The sequence below is a fragment of the Glycine max genome, chromosome 20 (assembly GCF_000004515.6).
Source record: "Glycine max cultivar Williams 82 chromosome 20, Glycine_max_v4.0, whole genome shotgun sequence".
NCBI classification, from domain to species: domain Eukaryota; kingdom Viridiplantae; phylum Streptophyta; class Magnoliopsida; order Fabales; family Fabaceae; genus Glycine; species Glycine max.
In genome coordinates, this window is record NC_038256.2 from 38,899,643 (window position 1) to 38,916,431 (window position 16,789).

The 16,789-nt window shown below is 32.7% G+C and overlaps 2 protein-coding genes across 5 annotated transcripts; both read left to right on the forward strand.

Moving 5' to 3' along the window:
• The first annotated feature begins 275 nt into the window (after positions 1–275).
• On the forward strand, positions 276–2,697 carry HSF-37 (heat stress transcription factor 37). Its single transcript, XM_003555303.4, has 2 exons — positions 276–1,273; positions 1,814–2,697. Exons 1-2 carry the CDS (start codon positions 965–967, stop codon positions 2,603–2,605), a joined length of 1,101 nt encoding a protein of 366 aa, XP_003555351.1. The 5' UTR covers positions 276–964; the 3' UTR covers positions 2,606–2,697.
• Positions 2,698–9,661: 6,964 nt separating this feature from the next.
• On the forward strand, positions 9,662–16,653 carry LOC100815942 (dymeclin). Of its 4 annotated transcripts, none has more exons than XM_003556020.5 (18): positions 9,662–10,097; positions 10,484–10,720; positions 11,079–11,142; positions 11,240–11,369; positions 11,461–11,605; positions 11,788–12,027; positions 12,107–12,191; positions 12,865–12,967; positions 13,200–13,325; positions 13,409–13,522; positions 13,675–13,793; positions 13,905–13,992; positions 14,081–14,173; positions 14,296–14,385; positions 14,566–14,685; positions 14,790–14,881; positions 15,176–15,233; positions 16,230–16,653. In XM_003556020.5, exons 1-18 carry the CDS (start codon positions 9,908–9,910, stop codon positions 16,305–16,307), a joined length of 2,172 nt encoding a protein of 723 aa, XP_003556068.1. In that variant the 5' UTR covers positions 9,662–9,907; the 3' UTR covers positions 16,308–16,653. The 4 variants fall into 4 exon arrangements, with proteins under 4 accessions (XP_003556068.1, XP_014628392.1, XP_014628393.1 ...); XM_014772906.3 differs by having other exon boundaries at positions 9,682–10,097; positions 14,066–14,173; XM_014772907.3 differs by lacking the exon at positions 11,788–12,027 and having other exon boundaries at positions 9,682–10,097; positions 14,066–14,173.
• Positions 16,654–16,789: the final 136 nt, after the last annotated feature.

Below are 16,789 nucleotides of genomic sequence, written 5' to 3' on the forward strand. Positions count from 1 at the left end.
ACATCTGACAAACCATACAGAAGAGGAAATTAAAGGAAAGGGATAAACATAATTAATCAGATGGAAGATGACCAAAAAGGACATAATAAAACAAAACAAATTACTTGTATAAACTAAACTAAATTTCTCTAGTAACTTCTTGGTTACCCTAGCCGTTGACAAAAAACCAAAGCAAACCAAAAGGAATTATTTTAATATACTAATATCTTATCCTTCTTAATTTTATATGTTTCGGTAACTGCGGGCAAAATTAATTGCAACGCACAACGGCTTTCCCAAAGGAGAAAAAACACACATGACTCACAAATTATAATAATATCAGCCCAAAAAGAAAAAGCAAAAAGAGAAAAGAGCAAAGGCATCAACAACAGCCATTTATACTCTCATGCTGCAAATGCTTCTGGTTCCTCCACGTCGCTCTACTCCAAAAGTTTCCTTCCCCATCATCATACCATGACATTATACAACCAGTCTACATTTACTGCTCCACCCTCTTCTCTCTCCCTTCTAAGTTTTCTTGTGCTATGAGCTATAGCCAATTCTATAGAGAAACAATCTGATCTTCCTTTTCATTATGTCATTATTCAAAACTGCCAAATTCCTTTGTGAATAGTTTAACTTCACTGCATTGGCTACTTCCATAGCTTTTTTTTCTTTTTTCTTTTTCTCAAACACCTATTCTCCCATGGAGCCAATCTTGTTTGAAATATGGTTAAACACTAAATGCAAACATCTCTCCTGTTAGACTCAAACTTGTTGAATCTTGATTCACTATGTTACGAGAAATTAATGTCTTCTGTTAGACTTAAACTTGTTGATTGCTACTTCCATATAGCTAACTGCTGAGAGAGCCTCATCACAAGGTCAAAGTCAAAGGCAAGCCCATCTTGTTTCACAGGAAGAATTAAGAAGGGTACCTAGATCAAATTAAGCTAGAGCTAGCTCCATATATATACATTCAAATATGGATCCTCATGGTCAAGTGAAGGAAGAGTTTCTTGGAGAAAGTTCTTCCTTTTGTGGTGGCTATGATCCGCAGCCAATACTGGTTGTTCCTCAACCAATTGAGGGGCTTCATGAAACTGGCCCTCCACCATTCCTCACAAAAACATACGACATCGTTGATGACCCTTCCACAAACCATATAGTCTCCTGGAGCACGGGGAACAACAGCTTCGTTGTGTGGGATCCACAGGCCTTTTCCATAACCCTTCTCCCCAAATTCTTCAAGCACAACAATTTCTCCAGTTTTGTCAGGCAACTCAACACCTATGTCAGTTATTTCTCTTTCTACTCCCCAATCATATATAACATGATGTTTATTTTATTCTTCTCCTAGTTTTTCTTAGTGTGATGAAATGAAATGTTGTTTTCATTATAAATTGTATATTTAGATTCAATGATATATAACCTTAATTATCTTCTTAATTTGAAGTTCATGAATTAATGTGTTTGTATTAATTCTTCTATCTTCAATTATCATATTTGGTATTGGTAGGTTTGATTGGCCCCGGTTTCTTTCGTTTATTAGGTTCTGCACTTCCCCTATTTTGATTCTTGAAGAGGAAAAAGCTAGCAGAAAAGTTACAAGATAAAATGACACGAGACAGTATCGATTAATTTGCACCTTTAATCTGCAGTGATGTTGTTATATTTTTATATATTTAAGGCTTAATAAATTTACCACTTTTATCTAGCTAGGTGCTTTAGGTATATAAGAGTTTTATCACATGCATTTGTCAAACCATTATTACAGCGATATTTGATATATAGATTTGAAAATGAAGAAGGAATTTGATGACATGATCTGTAGGGGTTTAGAAAGGTTGATCCAGATAAGTGGGAGTTTGCTAATGAGTTGTTTCTTAGAGGGCAAAAGATTCTTCTGAAGAACATTAGAAGGAGGAAAGCAAATCATCAATCTCACGCAATGCAGCAGCAAGGTGTAGTAGAGCCTTGTGTTGAGGTGGGGCCGTTTGGATTAGATGGAGAAGTTGATCGGTTGAGGCGAGACAGGCAAGTTCTTATGGTGGAGTTGGTGAAGCTCAGACAACAGCAGCAAAGTACCAAATCTCACCTTCAAGAAATGGAAGGAAGGCTTAAAAAGACTGAACAGAAACAGCAACAAATGATGAATTTTTTGGCCAGGGCAATGCAGAATCCAAACTTCGTCCAACAATTAGCTCAGCAAAAGGAGTACTGGAGAAAGGAGCTTGAGGAAGCTTTTTCCAAGAAGAGGAGGAGGCCTATTGATCAAGGGCCTAGTAATGTTGTTGAAGTAGGTGGTGATGATGAGTTATTAGGTTGTGCTGAAGAGTGTTCAAATTTCGTTAAACTTGAACCGCAGGAATACACTGCCAAGGTATTAGAGTTTGAGGTACCTGATCTACCCCTTGTTTTGAATCTTGATGAGGAGAATATTGAAAGCCAAAAGAGAATATTGGAGGAAGATAATATTCGACTAGAAAGTAGAGATAAAGATATTGATGAAGTGTTTTGGCAAGATTTGCTTAATGAGGGTATTGAAGATCATGGTGTACTAGGTGTTGAAGATGTAGATGTATTGGCCAATCAACTTGGTTATTTGGCCTCTAGTCCTAAATAGGAGATTGTCAAGGCTGTATTTTCTATTATTCATTTGAACTAGCTGGGTGACAGTATCTCCTTATAATTCCTTAGATATATACTTTCTGACCAGTTTTTGTGTTGATACTCAAGATATACTAGCTAGACTTAATTTCTTGGCCCAAATTTAAAGCACGTGGTTATCAAGAAATTAATGGAATGGTTGTTCTCGTGGTCTCTCAATAAGTCTATTTCAAAAGTGAACTTTATATCCGAATTTTTGCATGCCATTAATTTTGTGATTTCAACTTCAAGATGCCACGCCATCTTTTAGAAGGGTTTCTGGTACCATGCAGTACACTGGAGAGGGGCCCATCTGGGATTATGGTAACTAGCTTAGTAATAACGTACATATACCTGCAACTTTTTGGGGGTTTTTCATTTTGTATTCTTCATAATTAAGGAATTGGCTTTTTAACCATTTTTCAACACACAGATTCTGATGCACTAGTGTATTTGTTAGTGATAGCGTTTCTCGAAACATCAACTTTAGATTGAGTATAATTATCGATTTTTGTGTCTATTTATTTATGTTGTCATTGAAGTTAATCATCAGTCAAAACTCAGCTGAAAGTAGGTGCTGAAAAAGTTAGTTACAAAAAATAAATATTGTGGCTTAAGTAAGAAGTGGTTGGTCTGGCAGTGATGATTGTCATGTGTCAGTCATATACCAACAGGGAGCATATGTAACAATACATGCTGGTGAAATTTTCTTTGAAGAAAGATTTTGCAATGCTTTATTTCCTTTAATGGAAAAGACAAAGAAAAGGCTAAAATAATAGTAGCTCCCTTGAGTTGCAGAAAATTTGATGATGATGTTAAAATGAGTTGGATCATAGGTTGCTTCATCAATTGTCTGCCTAATTAAGTGATAAGGTGCACATGACATGCAAGAGCAGTGTAGCTGGCAGGGCATTTGTAATATTTTTTTAGCCTGGAAATTCCTACTACTAAATATGTGTGCTGAAAATCAATCCAAAAGCTTTTCACTAAATATAAAAAAATAATATTTTCTTCTCATTTCGGTCTTTCCTTTTGTCTTAATTTGTTTTTGCGAAAAGTTAGTCTATTACTATTATTTAGCATTTTTTAAATCATTATAGTGTCATTTGTTATGAAAAAACTGAGTACAAATCTGCACGAAAAAACCCTTCAACCAATCAAAAGATAACATTGATCAATCAAGGTAAGGATTAGACTTAATTAGCAGGAGAGAGAAAATCAAACACCAATCCGGTTCTCTTACGAATTTCGTTTTCTACTGTTTAGCATTTAATTAATTTTTTTATATTCCTACCTTTTCTTATGGCCCAGTCTTTTGAAGGCAATTTTTTTTATGTTTTAATTAATTAAGGGGTTTTGGCCTAATAATCAGAATAAGAACTAAACTATAGATCAATTGTTTTTTTTTTATGAGGAATAGTTGAATTGGTTTAATAAAGTATGTGACTTTTATAAATTTTATGTTACTTGTATTTGATTTTTCCTGATAAAAAAAATAACAACTGAACTTAATTAAATTAGAGATCACTCACAAATGAAAAACTTTCGCTGAAATGCTGTAAACGGAAATGAAATACATATTTTTCTTTAACAAATCTGTTTTTATTTAATTATGTCATATTGATTGATCCGCCCTTGAGATTTCCATAAATCTATTTATTTATCCATGGTAGCTTTTCTCGTAAGGTCTCTTTTTGTTTTTATTCCCTTCAAAGCAAAGCCTTTCATTTACACTAATGATTTTATTTATCAATTAATACTTTTTTGATACATAAATGACAAAGCCTACGGGTTTTCACAGGCAGTACGTTTTAAAGGGTTGCACTATAAAGGAGAAGCCATAACCACACAGAACAAGTGCAATAACATCAAATCAGAATGTAATAGAAAACAACACAAATAATATTGTCCCCCAAAAGTCCAAAAATTCCAAGATCAAAATGTCATACAGTAATTCAAGAAACAAAGGAAAAAGAAATACTCTTATTGCAAATGTCACATGACAATAATTAAGAGGCAAAAGAAAAAAAAATAAAAATTCAAGACAACTTTTTTGTGATATTAAACGTAGAGCAATTATCAATTAATAGACCGTGCAATATTATTGAAAGTGTAGAAGATCGAGAACTATCCACACATATAAAGATTTCCTTGCATTAACCCATGAAGGATCAACATGATGATTTTGTCAAACATTAGCATCATTCATCTCTTCACCGTTTCTAGCTTTGAGAATTTCTCCTGAATCTGGTGTTGATTGCCTTACTCTTTTACTTGCAACATTCGTAGAGCTTTGTGACTCGATGTCGTCTCTGGATGCAGGAACATAGCCATCTTTACTCTCTTCACCTTCACAACAAGCACCAACTCCAGCAGCACATCTTTTCATATCACCATGGGATATGATTTTCCACCAGTACTTCACTTTCTGAGGGACCATGCATTGGAGACTGGGTATTTACCGAAGTAAACAGTGATGGTGAGACAACCTCAAAAACGCAAGCTTTACATGGCTTCCTACAGTGTTGACTGCATATATGGTTCTATTTGCAAGAAGCACGCCGTATCCGTACTTAGTTTTACAATGTTGGCAATTCAACATGCATGTCCAGAATGTCTTCGGTTTAATTATGGCTGCTTCATCAGCCAACCTTTCAATCTGAAGAATTGCATACCAGTCTCTTTCATTAGAGAGTTTTTTCTGCGCAGCATTGTGAACCTCACAAATTGTAAGAATCTGAGTGTGATGTTTTCAACATCAGCATACAATTTTTTGGCCTTGGTAGCAAACTTGAGTGCCTCCACAAATTCAACTCTTGCCTAGCGCTTACAGCCTTGTCTTTGTTGCATGCACTCCATCGAGGAATTCAAATCAAAATCCAACACTAATTTCTCCTGATTGACACCACACAATGAAATTAAACCTAACACCCACATATCATGCAATGCTTAAATAAAACATACACGTAAGCAAACATAAAATTGGGCAATTTGGAGTTAAGACAAAATGTACCTGGTTTGGCATACTAAACATCATAATCGACGGTGTTGTAGTCAGGTGAGAGGAAGACGATGAATGGAAGCCCCCTTCCCTGAACTATTATATTTATAGAAGATGGTACAAGATATTTTTAATTGCAATTTTTTTTAATCTTTTAATTAGATTAGATTATATGTCTTCTTTAAAAAACGTGGAATATAAACATTCACGTGTTTGGTACAAGTTTTTTTGTTGTTGAAAAAAACATTCCAGTAAGTTTACTTTTTATCATGTTTTTTAACATTTCTTTCTCCCGAGGAAGGAGTGGAAAAATGATATTTTCACCAGAATTTATTGTTTAATATGCGTGAAATTTTCTTGTTTATTTTTATTTATTACCAGATCAGTTTCTTGTGTCTTGTATGATTATTAAATTTACATTTTATATAATATAAGAGTAAATTTTTTTTATATTATTTGAATTTTAATATATTTTATTTAATTTAAATTTTAATAAATACACGTGAGTAAATATGTCAATAAATATTATTTTAATTCTTGTTCAAATTGTTATTTAAAACACGAAGTTGAACAAGTATTTTTTTTTCATCTATAAGACAAACATGTGTAAATAAAACTCAATATATAAGAGGTACAAAAGTAAATATAATATGTAAACAAAACTACATAATACAAGAATTTGAGAATAATAATAATTGAGAATCATAACTCATTGCTTGTCTTTCTTAGTGTCATCAAAGTATGTCCTAAATTTCATCAATAACATAGAATAAGAACATCACTTTATCTACTATATAAAATTTGAAAAAATAGAATAACTATAAAATCTGAATATTCGAATTTATAGGGTTCTTATGTATTTAATTAATTTATGATTTTATAATTGATTTATAAGATTGTATTGAAAATAAAATAAATATAATATCTATATTAATTAAATTATTTTGAGTGAATAAATAGGAAGATGTGACGTGATATCATCATATAATATCTATATATATATTAGAATTAAACCCGTGCGACACACTGGTATTGGTAGACAGATTGTGAATATAGGCTTTTCCCAACACTAATTGGTACAACTAATATCATATATAGTGTTTCACTATTATGGGGTGTGATTAATGGGCAATGTGTGGGGATTTTTGAATAATTCTGGAGAAAAACTTGGCAATAAAATGTAGCAGTAATAAGTGTTTATAGAGCATTTGATTTAAGATTGGTAGTCTATAAGCATGAATATGTGGTGAGGAAACTAAGTTGTTCTTAAAGGGTCAAAATTTAAAACTTTTCCACTCACCAAAAGTTGAATTTTGTTTCCCCAACAAACTTAAGCATTCTGATTTGTTGAAACAAACAAAAGCATGATGGAACTTGTTATTGTTTGATTAATCAAATGACTGAGATAAGCTATTTTGTTATGTGTCTATATTTGAAGACCATAAAGCTAAAAAAACAGACAAAGAACTTGATTTCATTGTTTTCCATAATTTTGGTCTGATACAAGAAAAAACCACGTTTGGGAGTGATAAAGCAAGGTCTTTAGCAACAATTGATGTAATACTGTTTGAAACAGACGAAAAACATTTGGTATCTCATCATTGTTATTTGATCTTCACCAAAGAAAAAATACATTAATGAATTCTTTCTCTTCTCTATTTAGTCCTAGCAATAATAATATCTTAGAACCTTCAAACAGTTGATGATACATCCCAACATTCTGTTCGAATAAGATTAGAAAAAATAGACTTATCAACAGAGGTTGAATCACATATCAGCACATATAAGAAGAACAATAGACTTACCTGTTTAATTAGTCAATGAGAGTGACAGATTACCAAAGTGGATCATGAAATTTCAGCCCTTACCTGAGTGTTCCAGAATTTGCATTCCCAAACTGGATAAGTCACCAATTAATGTCCCAAGTCTTTGGAATTAATTTCATAAATAGTTAGGGAAAATCACATTACACATTTTCCAAATTACTAATATTCTTACCTACATTTATCACTTTGACCTCATCAGCTACTACTCAGGCCACCACTGTCATCAACATTAATCCTACATTTTGAAAAAATATACTTAACTTTTAGTTAAGAGGAAAAATAATATCTACCTGTTTATTACACGGATTTTCTTAACTTTTTCATAGTGGCGGACAACAGCATCACCATCTATATGCTGGCACTCATCGAATCAATTTCTTGAGTTTGTTCTACCAATCTGACACCAATTGTGCACATAAATATAATATAAAAATGTGCAGAGAAAAAATATTTATTTGAACCCCCTTACTTAGTTTTCCAAAATAATAACAAATGATATTAGTAATCTACCAGATAGTTAAGTGATATCTGTCTCTGGAGTAAACACATTTACATTTTCGCAGTTATAATTCAGGTGAGCTTGGGTTTTCCAGAATTTAACACGAAACTTTAATCCGCAGATAGTTTTGCTCTATTTTCTTAAAAACTTTCTTTTTGCCAATTATTCAAAGAAATCCTTTATCGTGAACTATTCGCTGCACACACAAATTGTAGCTTTTTCATAGCTACAATTTGTGGTTACCTATTTGTAAGCTCAATCATATTTTTACTGAAGACAATATAATGATTAGTTGGCTTTATATATGGCAGAAAATATTTACTTGGCCACAATAGTCTTATACTGAAGAAGATCTGGCTAATAAAAGTAAGACATGCGATGCAGGGGTTTATAAAAAAAAGATAATTCAGTAATTTTGAACACTGCTGAGTGCTGAATTGCAAATATATATATATAATCAATGGATATATTTGAAGAATGAGTTAAGTAGAATCCAACAATAAAGATGACAATAAAAACTGAAATGCTTTAGTAAAGAAAACATGCTGCTAATTTTTATTTTTTATCCTTATGAATAAATTTAACTCTCCTTTAGAATTTAAAATCTAATTTATAAAACAACATATGTCTCATTTTATAAAAAAGATTAAAAATTTAATTTTATATATATATATATATATATATAAGACGAAGTATCTTAAAAATTAATAACAGGTAAAACTTTTCATCCATCCCATCTTAAAAAAAAAAAAAAAGAAATTTTTTCATGTCCGTAAAAGTTGATATAGGTTTATAGCCATCAATTATATTCTCATTAACCAGATTATATGCATGTAGTGGATTAAATTATAAAATTTTAAATTTGTAGTTATTATTGTTTTTATTTAGTATTATTTTAAAAGATTATTAAACTCGTGTGTTATAAAATAATAAAAAAATAAAATTGTTATCAGATTATAATTTATTATAAACAATTCATTGTAAATAAAATTTTTAAATATTATGTATATTTCTTAAAATTAAGCATAATTCAATACACCTATATTCTGATTTACATGAGATGAGATGTAAAAATTATTAAAATTAATGATCTTTAATAAATTTTAACTCATCATAAAGAGAGTATTGGAGGACCCAAAAAGAGAGTGAGGGAGAGTGTGAGAACAGTGTGTGCTAGTATTATTCATCTAGGAGATAAATCAAAGAGGTAGTGATATTTTTATCAATAATTTCAATTATTTATCGCATTAAATAATTTAACAAGTGTATGATATTTTTACTACAATAAAACAAATTAGGCAGAGCCGCGTAGGATTATAGTCAAGCATTAATTAGGTAGAATGCTCATTGCATCATGAAAACCATCCACATAATGTTTTATTTTCCATTATTTATAAGTTTTATTATTTGATCTACTGCGTGGTTTAGATAATTGTACCTGTGCAGTTGTTTATAAATATTTTTAAAAATATTTATGTAATATTTTTGGAATTTTATCATTTCTATTTTTTTAATTATTTACCATATTAAATAATTTAATAAAAATATTATGTGAATTTTTTAGCTTTTCTATCGACTATATTAATAAAATTAAAAAGAAAAATAATTTTTATTTGACGAAATTGAAATGTGTTCTGTTTGGGTTCCCACAATTTACAAGTGCGATTTCTCCAAATAAGAAAAGGCAAAACGCGTAACTTCCAAACAAGTCCTTTACTTCTCTACAAAACCTTCGTTTCGAAGCTCTTTCTCGTTGTTGTTGTTGTTGTTGCGGTTCTTCTCCCTCTACACTCTCTGTTCTCTTCACGAGCTCGCGAGATTTTAAAAACCCATTCCCTTTTGATCTCACCGTGAGTTTTTGCGCAATGCCGTTACCCTGAATCTAGCACCGAATTAGATTTGATACACTATCTACGACCACATCGCGAGAGAAAAAAACCCTTACTTCTTCGAATGGGGTCGGTGCCGTCAACGCCGCGCAGGGGTGGCGCATACTCTCCGGAGACGGCGGAGTATCTGATCGGAACTTTCGTCGGCGACACGCCCTTCCCCCTCTCATCGGAGTTCTGGCAGAAATTGCTGGAGCTTCCTCTCAATGTTCAATGGTCCACTCAGCGTGTTCAACAAGCTTGCGAGCTATTAGGTTAGTCATATTCTAACTAGTTCCTTTGATCACCGTTTGTTAGGCTTAGTATGATAATAATGGTTTGAACTAGAGGCTTCAATTCTTTGATTCGTGGCATATAGTATTGGTTAATAGCTTAGCATGTTGGAGTGTGATTTTCTTATCTCGAAATTATGATAATGCCAAGGACTTCAGAATGGTGATTATGTATTCTATAAGATTTGGGTTTCTAATTGAAGTAATTCTGAATGATTTATAGTTTAACTCTCTTTGAATTTATTGGTTATGTTATTATGTATTAATTGATGTATTGACTGTTAAGAAGAGTAAATTTGTTTCTCGTGGCAAGATGTTATTTGAAATTTTTTCTTTGTTTTTGTTTTTTTTCCATAATTGTTTTGCAGCCAAAAACAATTGTCACACCAGGCATCTTGCGAAGATTTTGTTCCATCTAGCGTGCTGCTTGCAAGAGTACATGTCTTCTTCTGGTGCGTTGCCCTTGGTCTATGAAAAGGCTTTTAATGCAGTGTACATCAGTTCGATATTTTTAAAGCACTTGATTGAGAGCGTCCAAGGTGAGAATATCCAGTTATACCTGTCTCTTGAAGATAATGAGGATGTACAGAAGGATGTTTTGAGAGGTATGTATGACTCCCATTGTTTCAGATTTAGAATTAAAATCTTCAAATGTAAAATGTCTAGATTTTATTGAACTTTGTTGCATTTTTTATTTTGGGTGGGTTTTAGCATAAGATTCATGTGAAGGATGTAACTCAATTTTGATTCCTACTGAGTGAGAAATGTTGGTTTCGATGTCATCTTATTATGTTTGATGTGACATAAAAATGGTTTTTGTCATTTGTTTGAATTAGAACTTCCTTACTTTTCTTGGGTTTCACATGAATTATGTCATTTTCCCCTTTCAAGTCTTTTTTGGTTTTTATACATGTATTTCCAGTATTATTCAAATCTCTTAATTGTTTTTAAATTTTTATACAGACCAAACCATCGAAAATCTTGTTATGCGTAATGTGCTGAGCTTTATAGCATCAGTAGAAGTGAGGTATATCATGACTCATGAGTAATTTGACCTGCTAATTCTTGGTGAGTTATTGAGCAAACTATTTTTTCCTGACAAGTGAAATTTATTATTATTGTAGTCCCGACACATTTCTCCTACATCTAGAGCTGCTTAATTTCATGATTATTGGAATGTCAACTCAACTTCTCTGTGGGCCATCTCCTGGACCAAATGATGTGAACCCCTTTCTTGATGCAGCAATGGCTCAGGTTAGAACTTGAAATTTTAACATCAAACCTTGGTTATTTAGTTATTGTGTATTAGCAGATAGTAAACAAATGTGTATTGTTATTTTTGCAGGACAGCTCTCTGGTTGGTGCAGTTGTTTGCAGATTGCTTCTAAATTTCATGGCCCGTTCTAATGTTCCATCTAATAGGGCAACTTATTCCATCTTGTATGATGGAAATCAGAGTAGTGTGCTACAGAGAGTTGGTTCTGCAGCTGGTATGATTACTGTAGATACTTTTTTTTTGTAATATTTATGGATTCTATGAAGTCAAATATCCATTTTGGATAATATTATCATAATTGTCTTATTGCTCAAAGATTCTCATGTACAGGTTTGAAAGCGGAAACTTACTCATATGTGCTTTTTTTTTTGGCTTTTTTTTAATTTTGCCTTGCAGCAAATATTGTTTTATTTCCATTTAGTTATCTGGTCAGTTCGAGTGGTGAAGAATCAAAAAGTCCTATTGCAGATATCAGTATTCATGTGCTTCTTGTTCTCGTTCATTATCATAAATGTCTTGTGAGCGAGGATTACGCGAATCACAAATCTTCCACATCAGATTCTTTACTCAAAGAAAATCCTCACTTTTCTGACAATCCTTACTGCAAGGCCTTAGAACATGCAATTGATTGTGAATGTAATATTTTTTTTGTACCTATGCATGTTTTTTTGATTGAGAAGGCTAGCAAATTTTTTTATCCGACCTTTAAATGCAGTGGATCGTGTAGATATTGAGGGCAATGCACATAGTGCTCGACACATAAAGCTTCCCTTTGCTTCATTGTTTGATACACTTGGCATGTGAGTTTCTTGCTCCTGTGGTTTTTGACAATTAACATACTACATCCTTCTCATGCTTACCTATGGTTTTAATTGAGTCCATCTCTGCAAAATATGATAATACAATCTGCATGTTTGTAATTGTTTGTTATCATGATGACAAGTCGAAAGCTCCTGTTTCTATGTCACATGATCAGATTGCATACCTAGTTGTCAATCAATCTTTTTATGACATTTAGAAAACTTGTTTCTTACACTCTGTTAACCAATTGATTCTTACATCAAAGCAAGGGAGGGAAAAAGTAAAAGAAGAAATACAAATTTTCTCCCTATGCCCTGCCCCGCCTTTTTCATCTTTGGTCTTCAGTTAGTTAGTTCCTGATTTCATTGTCTTTTATGGTTCAGGCATATAATTGTTATTTTGCAACTTTGTGTCCCTATTACCTCAATGTCATTGTTTGAGGCTCTAGTATGTTGTGGTCCATGACTTTCAGTTTTCTAATAAGTAGTGTCCTTCACTCTCCTTGCTTCTAGATATAGCAAGATTTGTCAGACTTCTTGTCACTTTGGACATTTAATTAATGTACAGTGTGTGTATAGTGTCATACACTCATAGTAGTTGCAATTCATTATTTTGGATTTTGCACATTTTTTAGTTTTTTTAAAAAACTTTGCAACATTTATTCCTCTGCAGATGCTTAGCTGATGAGGCAGCTGTTCTATTGCTTTACTCATTGTTGCAAGGGAATTCTGCCTTTCTGGAGTATGTATTAGTGCGGACAGATCTGGATGCATTGGTATGAGGCAGCAAACTTAAGTTTCTCCTATTAAAAAAGTGGGAATGAATTAATTATTTTTATATGTAAAAGTCAAGTAGAATTTCGGATGAAGTTATGTTGAGGATTATTACTTTGTAAAACTTGTATTTACTTGATTGTCATGTGATATATGTAACTACCTGCTGATACATGTAGAATGACTAATAATTAAGCCTTATTCTGATACCTGGACATCTTATGAAATTAACAGTTAATGCCAATTCTGGAAGCTCTATACAATGCTCCAAGTAGGACTGCTAATCAAATTTACATGTTGCTAATTATACTTCTCATACTCAGTCAAGATTCTTCTTTTAATGCAAGCATTCATAAGCTGGTAAGAGTTGTCTTTTGGCAATATGTTTTGCCGTAAAATTACAAGGATTGCACTTAATGCTAATTTGGTATGCGAATCGACAGATATTAACTGGTGTTCCTTGGTACAAAGAACGCCTGTTCCATCAGACTTCTCTTGGTTCGCTCATGGTCATAATTCTTAGCAGAACTGTACAGTATAATTTGTCAAAACTACGGGTATAAATCTTAAACTTAGATGGACTATTAATTTAATCTCATTTATCTAAAAATTAGCTTTTCTGCTGACTGATTATTTAATTCAGACATTGCATATATTGTATGGAAAAAATACGTAAAATATATTTCTGTTATGTATTGAATTATGATAGGATGTCTATCTCCAAACAACATGCCTGGCAACCTTGGCAAACATGGCACCTCATGTTCATCGTTTGAGTGCATATGCATCTCAGAGATTAGTCAGCCTTTTTGATATGCTTTCACGCAAGTATGTCACTCTTTTGTTTGCCTTCATAATGTTCTATTCCATTTCTTTATGTCTTAGAACATTGTAATCACTGGTTAAAAATCTGGCCACCATATATTTGCTTCTTATTAGGTATAACAAATTAGCTGAACGCAGAGATAATAAGCTCCATATTGCAAAAGGAAACTCAGTTGAAGGAAACAACCTTGTAGAAGATATGGTATATACTGTCGTGGTGCTTTTGTGGTTTTATTGATTACAAACTTAAACTATTCCTTTTTTCTGAATTATAGATTCTTTTGGTGCAGTCAACTGAATTGCACATTTATACTGACTTCTTGAGGCTTGTACTAGAAATAATAAATGCAATCCTGACTTATGCACTACCTCGGAATCCTGAGGTAAACGATTTTGATTGATTGAGAAGATTTATCATGTCTATTTTTATCTAGTTTGCAGTAATAGAAATTTACATTATAACCTTTTGCATCTATCTTACTGATTTCTTGTGTGACTGGGGCAGGTAGTGTATGCAATAATGCACAGGCAGGAAGTCTTTCAGCCATTCAAGAATCATCCACGTTTCAATGAACTGATTGATAACATTTATACTGTATGTGTCATATATGTTTTATTTAAATGAAAGTACCAAAATATGCTGACCCTTTGCAATCTTGTAACTTTTAAAGGAGCAAGTTTTGTGCTATCTTTAGTCACATTAATGAAGCTTGTCTTTGTATAATAAATCATGTTTCTCAAGTGTGTGCAAAATGTATCTATTAAATATTTACAGGTATTAGATTTTTTCAATAGTCGAATGGATGCTCAAAGAGAGGATGGTGACTGGTCAGTCCATGAAGTGCTCCAAGTCATAATTGTCAATTGTCGTTCTTGGAGGGGTGATGGAATGAAGGTAAGATGGAAATATATTTTTTGATTTGTGGTTTGCTTCCAGTGTGGAATACCATTAGGTGGATTATTTGTCTTATTTCTATGAGGCTGTATCTTGTTTGTCAGATGTTTACTCAACTGCGCTTCACATATGAACAAGAGAGTCATCCAGAGGAGTTTTTTATCCCATATGTCTGGCAGCTAGTTCTATCCCATTGGTATGATTCCTGGAGCTTTTCTATTCACATTGTCTCAAGGCTACATATAATTATTTTACTCTTACATTTTGAGTTGTGTTGGTCTTGTTTTATTTCATTCTGCTTGTAAATTGCATGTGCTTGCTCATTAAGTACCCACCTTGATAATCATTATGTATTGAGACTTGAGAAACGCTAGCTCAAGGAATTCATTGTAGTATCTATCTTATTTTTTATTTTAACTTTGTTAATTGTTTTCTACCCATTTATTTTCCATTGTGCATGTCTCTAATGCAAAAATTGTGTCATCTTCAGTGGATTCTCATTCAACACAGGAGCCATAAATTTGTTTCCAGTTGATCTACAAACAGAAGTATGTATCTGAACCTCTCTCTGTTTCTGTTTTTGTTAATGATTCTTTGTACATAGGACTAATCAAACAGTAAACGAGTACAAATTTTTTTTATTTGTTGGTGATAACCTTTCTACCTTGTGTTTATCATGTACGACATGTCTCCAGCACTCTGCTCTGGTGTCAGATTAAAATATTAGTTTTTTTGTTGCCCCGACACTTAAAGACATGGCTTCAGCCACAAAGGACACAGCTTCAGTGTATAACTTTTATTTTAAAAATTTCAAAAGACAAATTTCAAATTTAGAAACTAGAAAGACAGAAACTTATCGCATACGCATCTCTATTTCTCCTAATTTCCTATTCTTTGCTGGTGCGAGACCTTTTGATTTTCTGCTGCCCACTGTTTCACTGACTTCTCCCAACTCTTATTTTTAATGACTTCCATACTTCCCACCCTCTTCTACATTTCTCATTCTCGACTTGCATACTTCCTTTGCTTTCAAAAGAAGTGGCAACTCTGTTTTTATTTCACATATGGAAACTAACATTGTATGATATTAATTTACTTCTTGTTATGTGCGTGTGTGTCATATTATAATGAGACAACAGTATCTCTATTTGATATTTGTTATATGTGTGCCATACTGTGTCAAGATAGTTGTAGAATATTGTATGTCTCTCCAAGTATATTTTTTTACTCATTATAATAGGAAAATGTTTATATATATATCCGTGTCCGGTGTCTGTGTTTCATAGTTCTCATATCTTATTTATTTAATGCGCAATTGAAGACACATTTATTTATTTTCTAAGAAACCAAAGTCTTTTCCACTTGATCGAAGCATCCCATTGTATTTGATGTATAAAACAAGTAATTAAAGGGGAAAATTTGGTTCCCTCTTTCCAATGTGTAGCGCTCTCCTGTGTAGTGTTAGGTCAAACATCAATGTATTCGTATTGGATATGAGACAATGATTTCTTCTGTTCTGGTCATTGACTTGTAATGGTTTGCAGAGACTTGAAAATGGGGTGGTGGGAAGCACACTCCAAAATGGTGATTTTGACAAGTCTGAGTATCAGCTTGATCCATAACAGGGGGAAGACAATATCGTTCTATTGGTGAATATTTGTACATATGCAATACGTACGATTTCTGGAAAAAAAAAAAAAGAAGGAAACTGCTAAGATGTGTATTGTTCTCATTCTTTTCTGTTCATAAATTTGAGTGTAGAGGTTCATTCCCGTAGATGAAAATCAGATATCAGTGTAATCAATAAGGGCTGACACTAGATATCCATGTCATATCATAAGTTTTTGGAGCTGTGCTCAGTTGCTTGTGGTTCGGTAACTGCTTTTCACCTGGGAATTCTCTCGCTTTGTATTGCATGTCTATTTACGATTGTTATAATTGAACAATAAGGGAATATTGACATAGAAATTATGATGCGATTCGTTTATCAATTATGCTTTGCTAATGCGATTTTATTATGTTTTTTTGGCTAAAATATATTTTTATCCTTCATCTTTTTATTATAATCTGTTTGGATCTTTTATTTTTTAAAAAGATTCAATTT

Coding starts and splice junctions, on each gene's coding strand:
- HSF-37 (XM_003555303.4), top strand. CDS start 965: ATGGATCCTCATGGTCAAGTGAAGGAAGAGTTTCTTGGAGAAAGTTCT. Junction 1,274..1,813: donor TCAGGCAACTCAACACCTAT/GTCAGTTATTTC, acceptor CATGATCTGTAG/GGGTTTAGAAAGGTTGATCC.
- LOC100815942 (XM_014772906.3), top strand. CDS start 9,908: ATGGGGTCGGTGCCGTCAACGCCGCGCAGGGGTGGCGCATACTCTCCG. Junction 13,993..14,065: donor ACAACCTTGTAGAAGATATG/GTATATACTGTC, acceptor TCTGAATTATAG/ATTCTTTTGGTGCAGTCAAC. Junction 14,686..14,789: donor GGAGGGGTGATGGAATGAAG/GTAAGATGGAAA, acceptor CTTGTTTGTCAG/ATGTTTACTCAACTGCGCTT.